Here is a 15002-nt window from a genome sequence, read left to right as displayed (position 1 = left end):
TCATCGGATACCTATAAATGAAGGTCTGCAAGGTTTCAATATATATTTTTCTGTAACATCAAACCTCGTCCTCCTATGGAAGACCAATACAGAAAATAGGTTGTGTGGTGGCAGTTGAAGCAGGTAAAGATTATTTCAATATTACGCTTGTCATCGTGGCCACTTGAAGTTCATGACCAAAGGTAGTGATAGCCGTGCCAGTGCGTTCCTTATTAATTGTTGAGTAAGCGTTAATGCGTACGAAAGAAGTTGTGTTCTGATTTTTGTGTGAAAAGCTCCCTCACCTTATGTGGTTTAAAGATTTGAGATGGTTTATCTTGATTAAACAGAGTTATCCAAGCTTAGCTCGGCTAAGCATGACCGCGAATCAGCCTGACTCCTGCGTCGAGGCGTTGACGCACTCGAACCGTCAACCAAGTCATTGCTGACGAGAGTGACCAATCAAGCGCCGGCGAAGCATATGTTAAACCCCCGCCTGGCCGCGCCGTGTCATAATGGTAAGCCTCCGTGTCTGCGATCGGGATGACCGCTCGGTGGCCTCGAGTAGTGCTACGGACGAGGAAAAAGAAGAAACGGGCAGTGGCGTGGGCAGGAGCGCTCGCGCTAGGCCCGCTCCGGTGGCTCAAAGCCAAACGCGCAAGTGAATGACTTTGTGAGGTCAAACTAAAGGTCAAACGAGAGGTCAAACTAGAGAGCAGAACTGCGCTCTAAAAAATTCCTACTCATTTGTGCAAATGGTTTGTCAATGCGGTCACGCTCAGCTTACCGAATCGTTTCCATATCACGGTCTATTAGCTATGCCCTTGAAAGAGTTTTTTTTTTTTCATAGATTTTGTTTCCGTTCGTCCAGATCTTTCCTTTTTAGATATAGGTATTCCAAGAGGCTTCTTCAGCTCTAGGCGCAAGTTCATTGCTGTAGATGGAGTTGCTTTGAGCGAAGCCAAAATCGGTAGTCAAGATATTCTTGAGTACTTTATGTATGCCATACAGCATCGCCCTTCTATCTGTAAGCAACTATCTAAGTTATGATCTGCCATTGCTCCCAGTCTTTGGTAGGGACTCAATTAAAGGCATACCTAAGCGTCGCGGATATCGATAGGCTCGCCTATCTGCTCATTGACTGAGGACAGGTTCTCATTCTTAGACGTCTAGACTCCTTATACTTCTATAAATTCTTATTTCTTGAGCACAGCTTAAGTTGAATATTTTTTTCGCTTTCAAGAGCGTTAATTTTTAACAGTGAGCATTAATTTAGGTCAAGTACAAATATAAAAAAAAAGATCAATTTTGCGCACATTCATATGAAATATGATACCCGAGACAGGAAGAGTAGGCGAGCCTATTTGCTAGAAGTGTATTCAAAGCCATCAACATAAGTGATGTGTAAAATGCACCATAAGGATATTTAACTCGGCCACGATTGTAATCTGATATGTTAAATTGTTATTACCGTGAAAAACGTAGGCATCTTTCTCGTTAGCCGTACAACGGCCCTGGAAGTCCCGGATGTAGCAATGGGCCAACAGAAGCGCCTCGCACAGTATCAGGATTCTTAGCCTAAGTCATAAAAAACAACGCAAAAAAAAAAAAGAGCAAAGAAAGCTTAGCAGCCGAAGCAGGAATAGGAGCGTTGCAGCTTATCGCTGGTTCGCGCCGCTAATATCACTGCTCTTCGGCAGGAGCCGTAAATTAGATCTACAAATGCTTAAAAAAACTGATTCAGTTTGCTGGAATGAAACTGATACTTCTTACGATTATTCCAAAATAAGAGCCCTTGTCATGATGATACCTGCGCATTACTTTTCTACTTGGTAGGACTCTCTCTGAGGCGAAACAGCGCCTTCGTCATTATACTGAGAATGACTGAGAATGTGCGAGAGTGAGGGTGAGTGACTGAGAGTGACTGAGAATGCGCATGGGTGTACATAGTTAGTGATATTATCCAAATGAAGTAGTAAAATCATCCTGGGCAAAATCTTTTAGTGCAAATTCTGGCCGCTTCCTCGAATTTACATTCAGGCGAGTAGTACGCAAAATTTGATTTGCATATAATTAGTTTGCTTATTTAGGTCGAGAAATACAGTTCGTGCAAAAGATGGCCAAGCCACGTTAATCAATGACTGGTTGGTTTACGACCATGAAAGCTATAAATAAACCGCAATACTCTCTTTTGGACTTTCCTCAGTTTGGCAGTGTGTGCATTGCTTGCGTAAAATTTCCTCGCAATCGAACCAAGTCTACGAAAAGCAAAGAAACATGAGGGGGAATCGGTCTTTCATCGGTTGGAATCAATGTCAGGTACCGTCTTTGCCAAAAGTAACCGGGCTGCATGCTTCGCTTCTCGCTTGTGTTCTAAAGACAACATTGACTCCCGGAGAATCACAACTTCATGAAAAGGGAGCAGAGGAGCTCGCCTTTAGTTTGCACTGATTTACAGCTTCAAAAGCGGTACCAATTCTTTACTACCCGTCTGACAAGCAGAACACGCAGCCTGGTTACTTTTGGCAAAGACGGTACATGCCTGGGTACCAACCTAGAAAAAAATGTTTGTGCTCAGATCAGCACATCGGAAAGCTTTTGTGATGAGTGTACGGCATGGTGAAGGGGTCCCAGACCATGACTGTACATTCTAACATAGGACGAATGATGGTGTTATAGGCTGGAAACATACACTATAGGTGGCGAGGACTTGAAAGCTAGTCCGAAACCTACCGCGCTGACTCCTTGGCTTTGGCGTCCGGATTAGGATCCTAGAGTCGTGTGATCGAATCCTGACCATGGCAGTGGCCTATCGGTGGAGGTTAAATACCCCGAGTGGTATCAATACCCCAGGTAATCTGAAATTATCGGGAGCCCTGAACTCCGGCGACCTTCATAACCAAAGCGCCGCATCTTGGGGTTATAAACACCGTCTTTTAATTCAAAGCTCGCTGAAGGGAGAACTACTTGCGTGGAGAATTAGCTTTAACAGTATCAGTGTTTCACCCAGGAGACACCTTTACAGTTCAGCACAGCCAGCCACTTATAGGTGGTTGCTCTAGAAGGAAAAATTACAAGTCTCTTAAAGGTCAATTCAGGAGGGTTTTTTGACATTCGAATATTCTAGTAAAAATTTTACTGTAGGTTCTCCTCTCCGCCCTAGCGCATTCTACGAACTTTGGGCGCCGTAGGATAATCCGTTCGCGCGCAACACGACTTCAAAATATGCCGTTTTCATGACTTATAAGTTGAGAATATTGCTGCAGGCAACACTGAGTTTCTGACGTCACAAACAGTATACCGGCGTTATTGTCCACTTCCCGCGTGATTATGAAATTGTGAGGCTTATATTGAACTACCTCAGACATTTTATGCAGTGCGTCATGATTTTCATACTTTATTTTCCCCATCCAACGCACGTCCGAGTGTTTTTCTAATACTGAGTGCGACGTCACCATTTCATCAACTGGGACGCCGTTTCTGGCCGTGAAAGCAGTTTCAGTTTCGATTTGCTGTTTTTCCTTTTTAAAATACTTTTAATTGGAACTTCAAAAAAAAAACGGTTTTTTGCACTGGAGTTAGACATGCCGAGGAATGTAATCCAACCAAAAATGCAAAATGAAGAAAAAAAACCCCTGGAGTTGCCCTTAAGAGCTGAACGGCGAAAGCCTAGTATTAGTAGCCATTTTAGTATCACTACTAATTACTAAGCATGTTTAGTCATTTGTAATGAATGGCAGTTTTTAAAAGTCTTCGTTAGACATTTTGGTCACTACAGCTCATTAGTAGGTCATTTAGTCATCTCATTAGTTAAACTCCATTACTAAGCAATTTTAGCCATTTATAATCAATTGTAGCCGTTACAAGTCGTCGTTAGGCATATGGGTCATTACAAGTCTTACTCATTATTTGTCATTATAGCCACTATCAATATCTATTATAACCTATATTAATCACTAACTATCACCATTTTTCCTTCTTTAATCGATCTTCATACGGTGGACATTTTCTAATGATACGCCCGGCGGTCACTTTCTGTACAAAGGCTTCCGCCCTGAAAAATGTTCTGCCTGAACATTTGAATCAAAGAAATTTCTTTTCCGGGCTATATGCATGCAATTGTCTTTTGTCCTACTTAGCTAGCATTTTTCCAACGGTGCCTACCAAGCAATTCGATCAAATCATTATTCATCCAAACTTTATCGTGGGCAGTACTAATACTTATATAGTCATCAATGCCCACTCGGACAGAAACGGTTACCGGATGCTTTCTTTAGCTGTTTACCGATAGCTATTTTAAATACTGCGACAGGTGGTATGTGCAGATGGATTGTACATCAAGGCAGACATTATATACATGTTAGACCACTGTGATGAACGGATTGAACAACTAAAATTAACTAATGAACTTTTTGAATTTTGGTTTCGAGGACCAACATTATATTAAAGGGCCACTGTCGAGGGAAGGACCATTGAAGCGAAGGAGCCCAGCCATTCGGTCAGGTATAGGAGATAGTCTGTACAAAATGCTACAGTGACACGCGCGCTGCAAAGCAACGAAAATACAAATCAAAGCTCTCTCATGCTCTCCTTCGGGAAGCCAGCTTTCCCTTTCCCTGCGCTGGCCCGTCGAGCCGCAGCTATGACGTATTTGTCGAGAACGACGTTCATTGGTCCGTCTAGCTGTCTGAGGGTGAAGGATGGGTGTCTACACTCGCTGCGCGCTTTTCCCTCGCCACGGCCAGACTGAATCCAACGGCGCGTGCTCCCTCGCCCATTTTATTTTTTTCGTGCGCGCGGAGTGCCACGCCCAACCTCCAGCCGAACGCGGAGAAGGAAGGGGAATTTGTCTTGCGGAGGCTAGACGACCTCGGGCAGGAGAAAGAAAAACCTTTGCGAAGGAAGGAGAGAAGCACGACAGAATCGGGTGATTGCGATGGCTGTAACTGCGTTATTAGTTACTCTTTTCAAAAACATTTTGCGGCCTTGCGTTCTGGGGATGAAGTCTCACAGTCACCGGGGAAGAAAATATTTTCTACCGGAGGGTGGACAGTCGGCCTTTAAAGAATTGAAAACCCTCTACATAAAAGTGGAGTCCTGATTTAGAGCATGTGTGCTATTGCGTTCATTTGCGAGTTTTGCGGTATTCCAGCACTTAGCCCCTCATGCGTTCTACGTTGGCTTCATATACTCGTGAGCCACTTGTTGTTTCATCTCGCACTGCGTAGCAAACACCGTAGTCTTCATCGTCGGGCCCACGCACGAGAGCACTATGCTATAGCTGCAGCCGATGATGCCTCATGTAAAACTGCAGCACAGTCTCCCGTTGTGCAGTAAATATCGTCCTCGTCAACAAGTTCCATCTGCATCACCCTCTATCGCTGTGCAGTGAGCAGCGTCATCGTCATGAGGTTCCATCAGGGCCACTCCATTATTTAACTAGATAAGTACGCCACACATACACCATCTCGCTAGATGCAAATCAACGGGTCATGACAGCACTGCTTAGTTAGTTTACGCCAACATGCCAACCAACCGGCCATGCCACCAGCGGTTAAGTACCCGTAGCTAACGCTCGATATCAATGCTCGGAAACATCGAACTGCTCTTCTTTATCGACAATCCAGTTCCAAATATTTAACATCAAATATGAGCATCTTGTAGCCCGGAAAGTTGGCTTCCCGCAGTGCACTTTTTTTTAAAGGCCCACTGTCCACCCTCCGGTCGAAAATATTTTCTTCCCCGGTGACTGTGAGACTTCGACCCTAGAACGCAAGGCCGCAAAATGTTTTTGAAAGGAGTAACTAATAACGCAGTTACAGCCACCGCAATCACCCGATTCTGTCATGCTTCTTTCCTTCCGTTCCCTCGCAAAGGATTTTCACTCTCCTGCCCGAGGTCGTTTAGCCTCCGCTAGACAAATTTCCCTTCCTCCTCCGCGTTTGGTGGGAGGTGGGGCGTGGCACTCCGCAAGCGCGAAAAAAAGAAAAAAAAAAATGACCGAGGGAGCGCGCGCCGCTGTATTCAGTCTGGCCGTGGCGAGGGAAAAGTGCACAGCGAGCGGTAGACACCCATCCTTTTCCCGTCAGTCAGCGAGACGGACCAATGGACGTCGTTCGCGGTACGTACGTCATTACTGTGGCCCGTCGGGCCAGCGCAGGAAACGAGGAAGCTGGCTTCCCAAAGGAGAGCATGAGAGAGCTTTGAATTGTATTTTCGATGCTTTGCGGTGCGCGTGTCACTGTAGCATTTTGCACAGACTATCTCCGGTACCTGATCAAAACACTGGGCTCCTTTGCTTAAAAGGGCCTTCCCTGGACAGTGGCCCTTTAAATGCAAAAACACGGAAGAAGCTTCGCTATTTTATGTCGTAGTAGCAGTTAACGTGATTTCCGCCACTTTACTACGCCAATAACGACTCCATTTTAAGTACGTTATTGTTAAGAGCCAACTTTACGCGCTAAAAATGAGCCTTTTTGAAGCTAATTATTTCAAAATGCGGTGCCAATGAATAAAATTTAAATGTGCCTCCACTCCCATGTCGACAGCCTTATATTTGTTATTATAGAGTTGGCCCCTGAAATCAATAGTAAAAAAAAGTTGTTTAGTTAATTAATCATTGCATCATTGAGGTCTATCACGTACATAATGACCGCCGTGCTATACAATCCTGCACAGGTCGCACCGGCGTAGCTCTCGCAGGGTTTCAAATAACAATCTGTAAACAACTAAAAAAAGCACCCGACATCTTGGCAATTAAAGATCCATTCCCTGATAAGCTTCATATGTTCAGCAGGAACGAGATGAAAAGGACAATTATTGATGTCCACCAGCAGGCAATAACTTTTACCGTAAACTGCAGCCCATGTGAGTAGATTTACAGTTATTTACATTTGGCTAAGCACCAACAGTTTTAGGTTTACGGGATTCAACGTCCCAAATCAACTCAGGGTATGAGAGACACCCTAGTGGAGGGCTCCGAAAAGTTCGACCACCTGGAGTTCTTTAACGTGCACTGACATCGCAAAGCACACGGATGCCTTGCTTATCGCCTCCGTCCTTGAACACATCAGTCACCACTGTTGAAACTTTCGTTTTTCTCTCTTTTTTTGCTCCCTTTGTGTAAATGTGTTCGCCTTACACAAAACAGGCGCCTTTCAGCAATTTATAGCCGGCGACAGCTCCTCCCCGGGTCGCCCACTGCGGGATGCCATGGGAGAGGGGCCAACGCCGGGACAAGACAAGCTGACCGCGGACCCCTCCGACCGGAGGGAAAAAGAATGCGGGAGGCAGAACGAACGGGCAGCCCCATCGATAAGCATGTGTATTTCCGAGCTCTTGCTCCCCTCTTAAAGATGTTGTATTTGGTTCTCAATTGTTGTTGTAAATAAACGAAGTTATCTTAAAACTACAACAGCCGTAACGAATTGAATCAGTTACAACAACCGCTCTGCCATCACGGCGGGGTTAAGCACCAACGATATCAGCGCGTCCGTGTTCAGGGCGATCAAAATTAACCTTTACATATCTGTCAAAATGAGGAGCTCATAGGTACGCAAACACTACCCTGATCTATAGTTTGTGAGTAGCTTGCTGCAAGAAATACTCATCAATGACTTTTGAAAGTCCATAAATGTAGTGCCACGCTTCTTTCCTATGTTTATTGCTTCTGCAAATCATAAGTATAGTTCGAACTAGCTTTGTGTTTATAGATCTTTGTTTTAAGTAATGTTGTGCATCAGTTAGTAAATGATTTTTCTCAAGAAAATTGTCTTATAGAAGACTAATATAAATGCTCCGAAAAGCATTCTTTGCCTTTCGACGTTGTAAAAATTTCCAATAAAAATTTTCTGCGCATACAGAGTGCTTCTAAAATTAGTTCTAAATAACTTGATAAACTAGGTAGTCACACTTCCCATGTCAAATCGCCTAAAATACTTCGTCATTAATTTCTTCAAGATTTTATCTGTATTTTGTAAGCCGGTCAGGAAGGCTTCCTTATAGTGAGGTTCATTTTACGAATAGCGTCATCATCCTGTTATGATGGAAGCGGTAAACTGATGTGCATTAAATTATCGTCACTTGAAAGCGGTCAAGGTTTATCAACTGCTGATATCTGTTTTGTGTGTGTGATCTTACTTCTTTGTCGATAACTGCACAATTTCGGCAACGCTTGAAAGTACCAAAAATTTTCGTCTGCAATCAGGAAGGCCTCCAATGGAAACAAATTCCAGTATCACGAAAAGTAACGGGGATAGAACGCTTAAAGTGAAAATAATTGGCATTCTATATTGTTCAAGGAGCCTTACCGGGGAGGCCACAGTTTGCGATAGTTTCATTCTTAACATGATGGTAATAGACTACAACTAATTTGGCAGATATTTTGTGTCGCTAAAGGGAAACGCAGTAGCTCTAAACTTTTTCGCCGTTTTTAAGAGGCATAAAGCATAAACCAAAGCTGTCCTTCCATCTACCCTATTAACTAAACCTCTTGCTTTTGCGCCATAAAACCCAATATAACTAACTAGTTAGACCTCGTATTTAAGTGCGACTAGTTCTAGATGCTGACAGTACCAAACTTATTCAATATTATAGTCTGTTCATATAGATGGAGCCGGACTAGTGCCTTTCTCATTATATGGTGAATGTTACGTAACATGCCTGTATTACGAATAAAATATTACCTTGAACTGGACTGGCGCATTAGTACAGAGAGGGCATCTCAGCATCAACAGACAAATGTGTAGAATAAGCACTACACATTGAGGCCCGTATGTTCAGGATTAACTTCTACTGGTATTTTTTCGTTCCATTAGTTACGTGCTAGAAGCCACTGACACGCTTAAGATGTGGTAGCTCATGGTATCGTTAAAATAAAAATATTTCTTTTTGTTAGCTTTCTTGCAAACGAGATAACAAGAAATGAAAAAGTGCGCTTATTACAACATTCTTCGCCTGAAGTTAGCAGTGCTCTTGCCCAAAGAAAGCATTAAACTGCTCCGGTTTCGGCAAGTCAACAGATGAATGGTTTCCGTTTGCTTTTTGTTTTTGCTGAATACTTAATCTGTTTGGCAGAGTAAATTACACTTCGTTCCACAGCAGAAGCACATCATATGAAATTCGTACAAGAGTCTCAAAGGCACATTGTTTGTTAACCGAGACCGCATGTTCTTGAGATATGTGTTTAAAATTACGCACCTTCATACTCGAACAACTCTCTAAGCACCAACAGCTTTAGGTTTTAGGTTTATGGGGCTTAAGGTCCCACAGCGACTGAGACTATGAGAGACGGCGTAATAGGAAAGGGGGGGGGGGGGGGGAACAAGCGGTTGCTGTGGATTCGATCCCGCATCCTTGGGCACAGTAGTCGAGCGCCTTAAACCTTTGCGCCACCCCGGCGATGCCACTGCAGGAAAAGTTCTACGCCTAGTGACTACATATAATCTGCCAGAAGTCGTATGAAATGACCTGGACTTACCAAAACATTATCGGTGTATATCCAACTAGTAAGGCGACGTGTCTTAAGTGTTGACACTGCAGATTACTGGCTCAAGCAAAAGCCAGACTTTTGCACGCTGGCACTTCTCGCAAGTGCTGACGACTGTCAGAAACACAATGCAATGGCGTTTCTTCACATCTGTGGGCAGCTACCTACAAAATGTCGGAGAACACAGCCGCAAGAAGACTTCATTGCCCAAGAAGACTCCCTTACTGCTTCTAGATTACAAAAGCAGCAGGCCCTTTGATTGCAAAAGGCCGTCAATTGCGACGTTAAAAAGTTCACCACACTTAAAAGTAGAAACCAGTTCAGATTGCATCTAATTAACAAGCTAGGTACAATGACCTTTGCAGAAATAGGGCGATAGGGGCACTCTTTATTATTTATTCATCATACCTCCGATTAGCAGCTGTAAAATGTGCCACTAATATATCCGACAAAGGGCGTTCAGATAAGATCTGCTGAGAGTTGTGGTTCTCATACCCTGACAAGGTCTGTTTCTCACATGTTTAACGAAGCGATCCGCAAAAATAAAAAGAAAGCGAAATAGCTTGATAAAGATTAGGGGTGCTGGCACCGCAACAGAACTTAATTAGGTATTTTTATAGGTTAAAAGGCGATATAGAAAAAATTTCACTAAAATTAACTTTCAGGAATTGTCGGGGCATGCCGTTCACCTTTCTTCACAACCTTTTTTTCAGCATGTGTCTGTGTACTAACTTTAAGCTTGACAGGAGTGCACTCAAATGCATTGTAGTGAAGCACGCTGAAAGGACAGGTTGACTTTTGAAAACTGAAGCTGCATGCTTTGATTCGAAGTGCGGCTAGCCACGCGTTCCGCCCTTTCTAACCTGAATAATTCCAGCTAGCAACAGGCGAGAAGCCTTGCTTATCAGTTGAAACAGATTTGCCATTATCAAAAATAACACTGAAAAGGACGAGACGACCGGCTGACGTGCGCCTGAATAAAGGTTTTTCTCTTGACCCGCATCTTGTAAACTTTTGCTGATAAAGGTACCTGATTCAGTGCGTCAGCATCGTGCCTTATAAGCGTCCAAACAACATCAATACGAACAGTGCCAGGTTTTACGAGCGACGTATCTTATGTTGAGATGGACATGAATAACTGCCCTGTCGTTTGAGCAGCACTTCAAAACGTGGTAGCACTCACCGAGGTGTCATAAGTTTCATCCTTCTCCACAAAGCCAATCTTCAAGTTCGTGCTGATGAAAGGCTGCCCATGCAGTGGAAGAGAGGCGTTTCTGCTCGCTGTATGTCATGTGTCAGCAATCGAGAACACAATAGGGTCTCAATATTTCCAGTCATATCACTAAGCCTGCAATTATGCCCCAAGTGAAGACGCAGTAGAGATACGGCATGAAAGGGGCTGCTAGAGTGTGCGCTATCTTGTTCCGCTAGCCCTCCATGAAGCTCGCTTGTTCCGATTGACTCCAGCAATATCAGATCAAAGCATAAAAACATGGTCGCTGAATACTCGATTGACAAAAGTTATGGTAGCATATTTTGCACATTCCTCATTATATGCTGTTTGCACTGCCTGTGACATAATTTTTTTTTAATAAAACCTCGCTCTAAATAGTGACCCTTCTGGCACAATGTCGCTCCAAAAATTTGTATGCCATCATACAGCGTCTATGCTACTTTTATAGGTAACCAGTAAAAACAAAATGCGGTAAAGCTGCCTGCAGCGATAGTAACATTTTACTAGGTGCCCAGACCAGACCAGTCCCCGGTAATTAAAACGAGAGTGCTTCTGTTGAATGCGACCAGAGCATGAAAATGGCGTTAACCAGAAAGGCACATCACAGTCACCTTTTACATTTCGCTTTAACTATGACTGCGCAGTACAGACGAGAAATAAAGAGGGTTTCGTATAGAAGCAAGCAACTTTTGCTGGGCGAGTTGGTTATTAATTGTCAGAGAAAGAACGCTAGCAGACGACGGACAAGGAAAAGGACACACACATGCGCTCACTAACAACGTTATTTTGGAAGACAGACGATCAGCTTCTTATTTATTTATTTATTTATTTATTTATTTATTTATTTATTTATTTATTTATTTATTTATTTATTTATTTATTTATTTATTTATTTATTTATTTATTTATTTATTTATTTATTTATTTATTTATTTATTTATTTATTTATTTATTTATTCAAATATCATAAAGGCCCTCCGAGGAAGGTATTTCATAGGGGGGACGCACGAAGCACTTTGGTAACACTTAGTTCAAAAACAGACAAGAGAAACAAAATACAAACACCATTTTAGAAGTACAGTAGAACAACACTAGATCGCAAATTGAAAAGAGTAAAAATTCGCACAGTTGAGATTATACATAAAAAAAAAAATCTGCTTACAGCGCAGATTAAGAATACAAAAACATCTGAAAGATGTTTTTGTATTTGATAGCACCCCTTGTTGTGGGGTGCTATCGATTTCGGCACCTCGGCGCAATTCGCTTGCCTCAGGATCACCATGGCGTGCTTTTTTCTGAGATCACGGGTTCTCGTCAGCTGCCAAATGAGTAGCGCTTCACTACAGTTCTTGAGTGCTTACATGGCCACCACTGTAAATTTGAATTGACCTTTGCTCGCACGGTTCGTAGCCGCCGCATCGCCTGTCCATTTTTCTGACTTTTCTAGTATGCCTTCGCTAATCTCTTTAGATGTTTCTACGCCGAATTTAAATTGAGCACCGTCGAATGAACGTGCATTCATAGTTCGACGACCGATGAGCACCATTGCTACTATTGATGAAGCCGTTTTGTTTAGCCAGCCCAGTAAAGATATATATATATATATATATATATATATATATATATATATATATATATATATATATATATATATATGACAATGTATATGTGAGCAGTAGGGATAAAAGACGAGAATCTGCTATGGCGACATTCACTAGGCGTTAAAATCACAAATGCTGAAAGAAACATTCAAAAAGGAATGATATGATCGACGGTTCCAGCATACAGCTAAAAAAAAAAAAAAATGTAGTGAAGACTGAACCAGCGCAACCCAGGAAAGATACCAATTATGGAACAGGATCTAACATTGAATAGCCTCTAGTATGAACAAATGCAAGCTTTCTTACAACTCCCACCCAATCCTCCTAAAGGAAAATTAAAATGAAATATGGGACACAGGTGTGAAAAGGAAATGGAGACTCAACGGCATTACCTGAAGAGAAAAACAGCTCACTCACAACTGATTGATTTCGGCATGAAACATGTGTAGCTATTGCTATGTGGGACTAAAACCAGGGTAATTATTCCCCAGGATGGCAGTTAATGTATTTACATTAGCTGCAGTTCGCCCTGTTATTACTTGTTACTAGATGTTTGTTCCAAAGGGCTCTCTTAGTGCTGCTCCTTTATGAAAGCATTGATGTGTGCAATAGAATACATTCTTTTAATCATAGAGTTCCAGAAACCAGATCCTAGCATATTATGTTATGTACTTAAAGCAGAAGGAGGCTGTGACATTAAAACAACTAAAAAAAAAATACCATGCAGTGTGTTATATACCAGGTGTCCTAGCTTTCAGAAAAGCGATGTGCCCTAGCCCAGCGCATTAATCCAGCTGCGGGCTGTTGAGAGTTGCCTGGCCTAGGCTGGTGTTTCATTGTTTAGCCCTATAATGATTAAGGCTATATAGTTAACATTTAAACTATCGGCTTCAAGAACAATTAGTATCAATAAGCAAGTAGTAAACTGTCTTCCAAAACAGCTGACAGAAATGTTTGCAAAAAGGTGCCTTCTATTTTGCATTTTTTTTTCATTATCTTAAATGGCAACAAGCCCAATAAAGGATGCGTCTGCATGACAGCAATTTCACTTCAATGTCCCAAAACATGGCTCAGAGAACAGAATCAGCTTTTGTCAGAATGCTCTCCATGGTGTGGCTCTACATAATGTGGGTGAGAGATATGTGTGAGCAGCTAGTCACATGATAGCTCGATTTGGAAGGCGGTGAATAAATCTATGGAAATCATACCGTGATGCGAACATTGTGGGTAGCTGTTTTTCAACACCATCTACAAATTTAGAACTGATGCTTTGCTCTTGGGGCCAATAAATAAAGAAGTCACTAATTAGTTTTTGCTAACTGCAGAAAAACCAAGGCAAATGAAAAGCCACTGGAGACTAGGGCAATCAACTCTGAATACTTCTTTGTTGGTTTCACAAGCTTAGACCACTCTACCTAATTTAAAGTTTGATTAAATTCAGCAGGGATATTTGGTATGCATGGTTTGCTGGCATAAAGACGGGTAAGCTTTCCTCTTGGGGCCAGCTTCAAGTGAAACAGCCGTGATGCGGCTGTGGAAACTAAATGAGATCATCATCATCATCATCATCAGCCTGATTATACTCACTGCAGGGCGAAGGCCTCTCCCATATTTCTCCACATAACCGGGTTCTGTGCTAGCTGCATCCACTTGACCCCTGCGAACTTCTTAATCTCATCCGCCCACCTAACTTTCTGCCGCCCCCTGCTACGCTTTCCTTCCCTTGGAATCCAGTTTGTTACCCTCAACGACCATCGGTTATCCTCTCTTCGCACTACATGTCCTGCCCATGTCCATTTCTTCTTCTTAATTTCCACTAAAATGTCGGTAACTTGAGTTATTTCTCTGACCCACTCTGCACGCTTTCTATCTCTTAATGTTACCCCTACCATTTTTCGTTCCATAGCCTTCTGGGTTGTCCTCAACTTAAGTAGAACTCGCTTGGTTAGCCTCCATGTTTCAGCCCCATAGGTGAGTACAGGCAAGATGCAACTGTTGTATATTTTCCTCTTGAGCGATACCGGTAAGCTGCTAGTCATAATCTGCGAGTGCTTGCCAAATGCGCTCCATCCCAATCTTATTCTTCTTGTTATTTCCTTTTCATGGTCCGGATCTGCGGTTACTACCTGTTCTAAGTAGACATATTCGCCTACTACTTCCAGTATTTCGCTACCTAATGTAAACTGCTGTTCCTTCTCGAGGCTGTTGAACATTACCTTAGTCTTCTGCATATTGATTTTCAAGCCTACCTTTCTACTTTTTCTGTCTAGGTCATCAATCATTATTTGCAGTTCATCCCCCGAGTTGCTTAGCAAGGCAATGTCATCAGCAAATCGCAGATTACTGAGGTATTCTCCATCTACCCTTATCCCTAACTGCTCCCATTCCAAGTCTCTGAATACTTCCTCTAAACAAGCTGTGAATAGTACTGGGGAGATTGTGTCTCCTTGCCTAACACCTTTCTTTATGGGAATTTTGTTACTTTCTTTATGCAGAACTATGGTTACTGTGCAGCCACTATATATATCTTCCAGCACTTTCACGTACGGCTCGTCTACCCCCTGATTTCGCAATGTCTGCATCACCGCCGAGGTTTGAACTGAGTCAAATGCTTTTTCGTAATCAATGAATGCTATGTATAAGGGCTGGTTGTACTCCGAGCATTTTTCTATCACCTGATTGATGGTATGGATATGATCGA

General features: G+C 42.6%; 1 protein-coding gene across 1 annotated transcript in view; it reads right to left on the bottom strand.

Annotated features, from left to right (window-relative positions):
• Positions 1-10933, bottom strand: part of LOC146186776 (uncharacterized) — a 63944-nt gene extending 53011 nt beyond the window's left edge. Inside the window, exons 1-3 of the mRNA XM_084607397.1 lie at positions 10650-10933; positions 9458-9630; positions 1451-1557 (exon numbers count right to left, since the gene is read on the bottom strand). Of these exons, the coding sequence (XP_084463523.1) occupies positions 1451-1557; positions 9458-9465 (115 nt within the window). The 5' untranslated portion in view covers positions 9466-9630; positions 10650-10933. The remainder of the gene's footprint in view (positions 1-1450; positions 1558-9457; positions 9631-10649) is intronic.
• Positions 10934-15002: the final 4069 nt, after the last annotated feature.

Source organism: Amblyomma maculatum, chromosome 6 (assembly GCF_055883805.1).
Source record: "Amblyomma maculatum isolate TAMU_Amacu chromosome 6, ASM5588380v1, whole genome shotgun sequence".
Classification (NCBI taxonomy): Eukaryota; Metazoa; Arthropoda; class Arachnida; order Ixodida; family Ixodidae; genus Amblyomma; species Amblyomma maculatum.
This window is presented reverse-complemented; position numbering and strand designations above follow the sequence as displayed.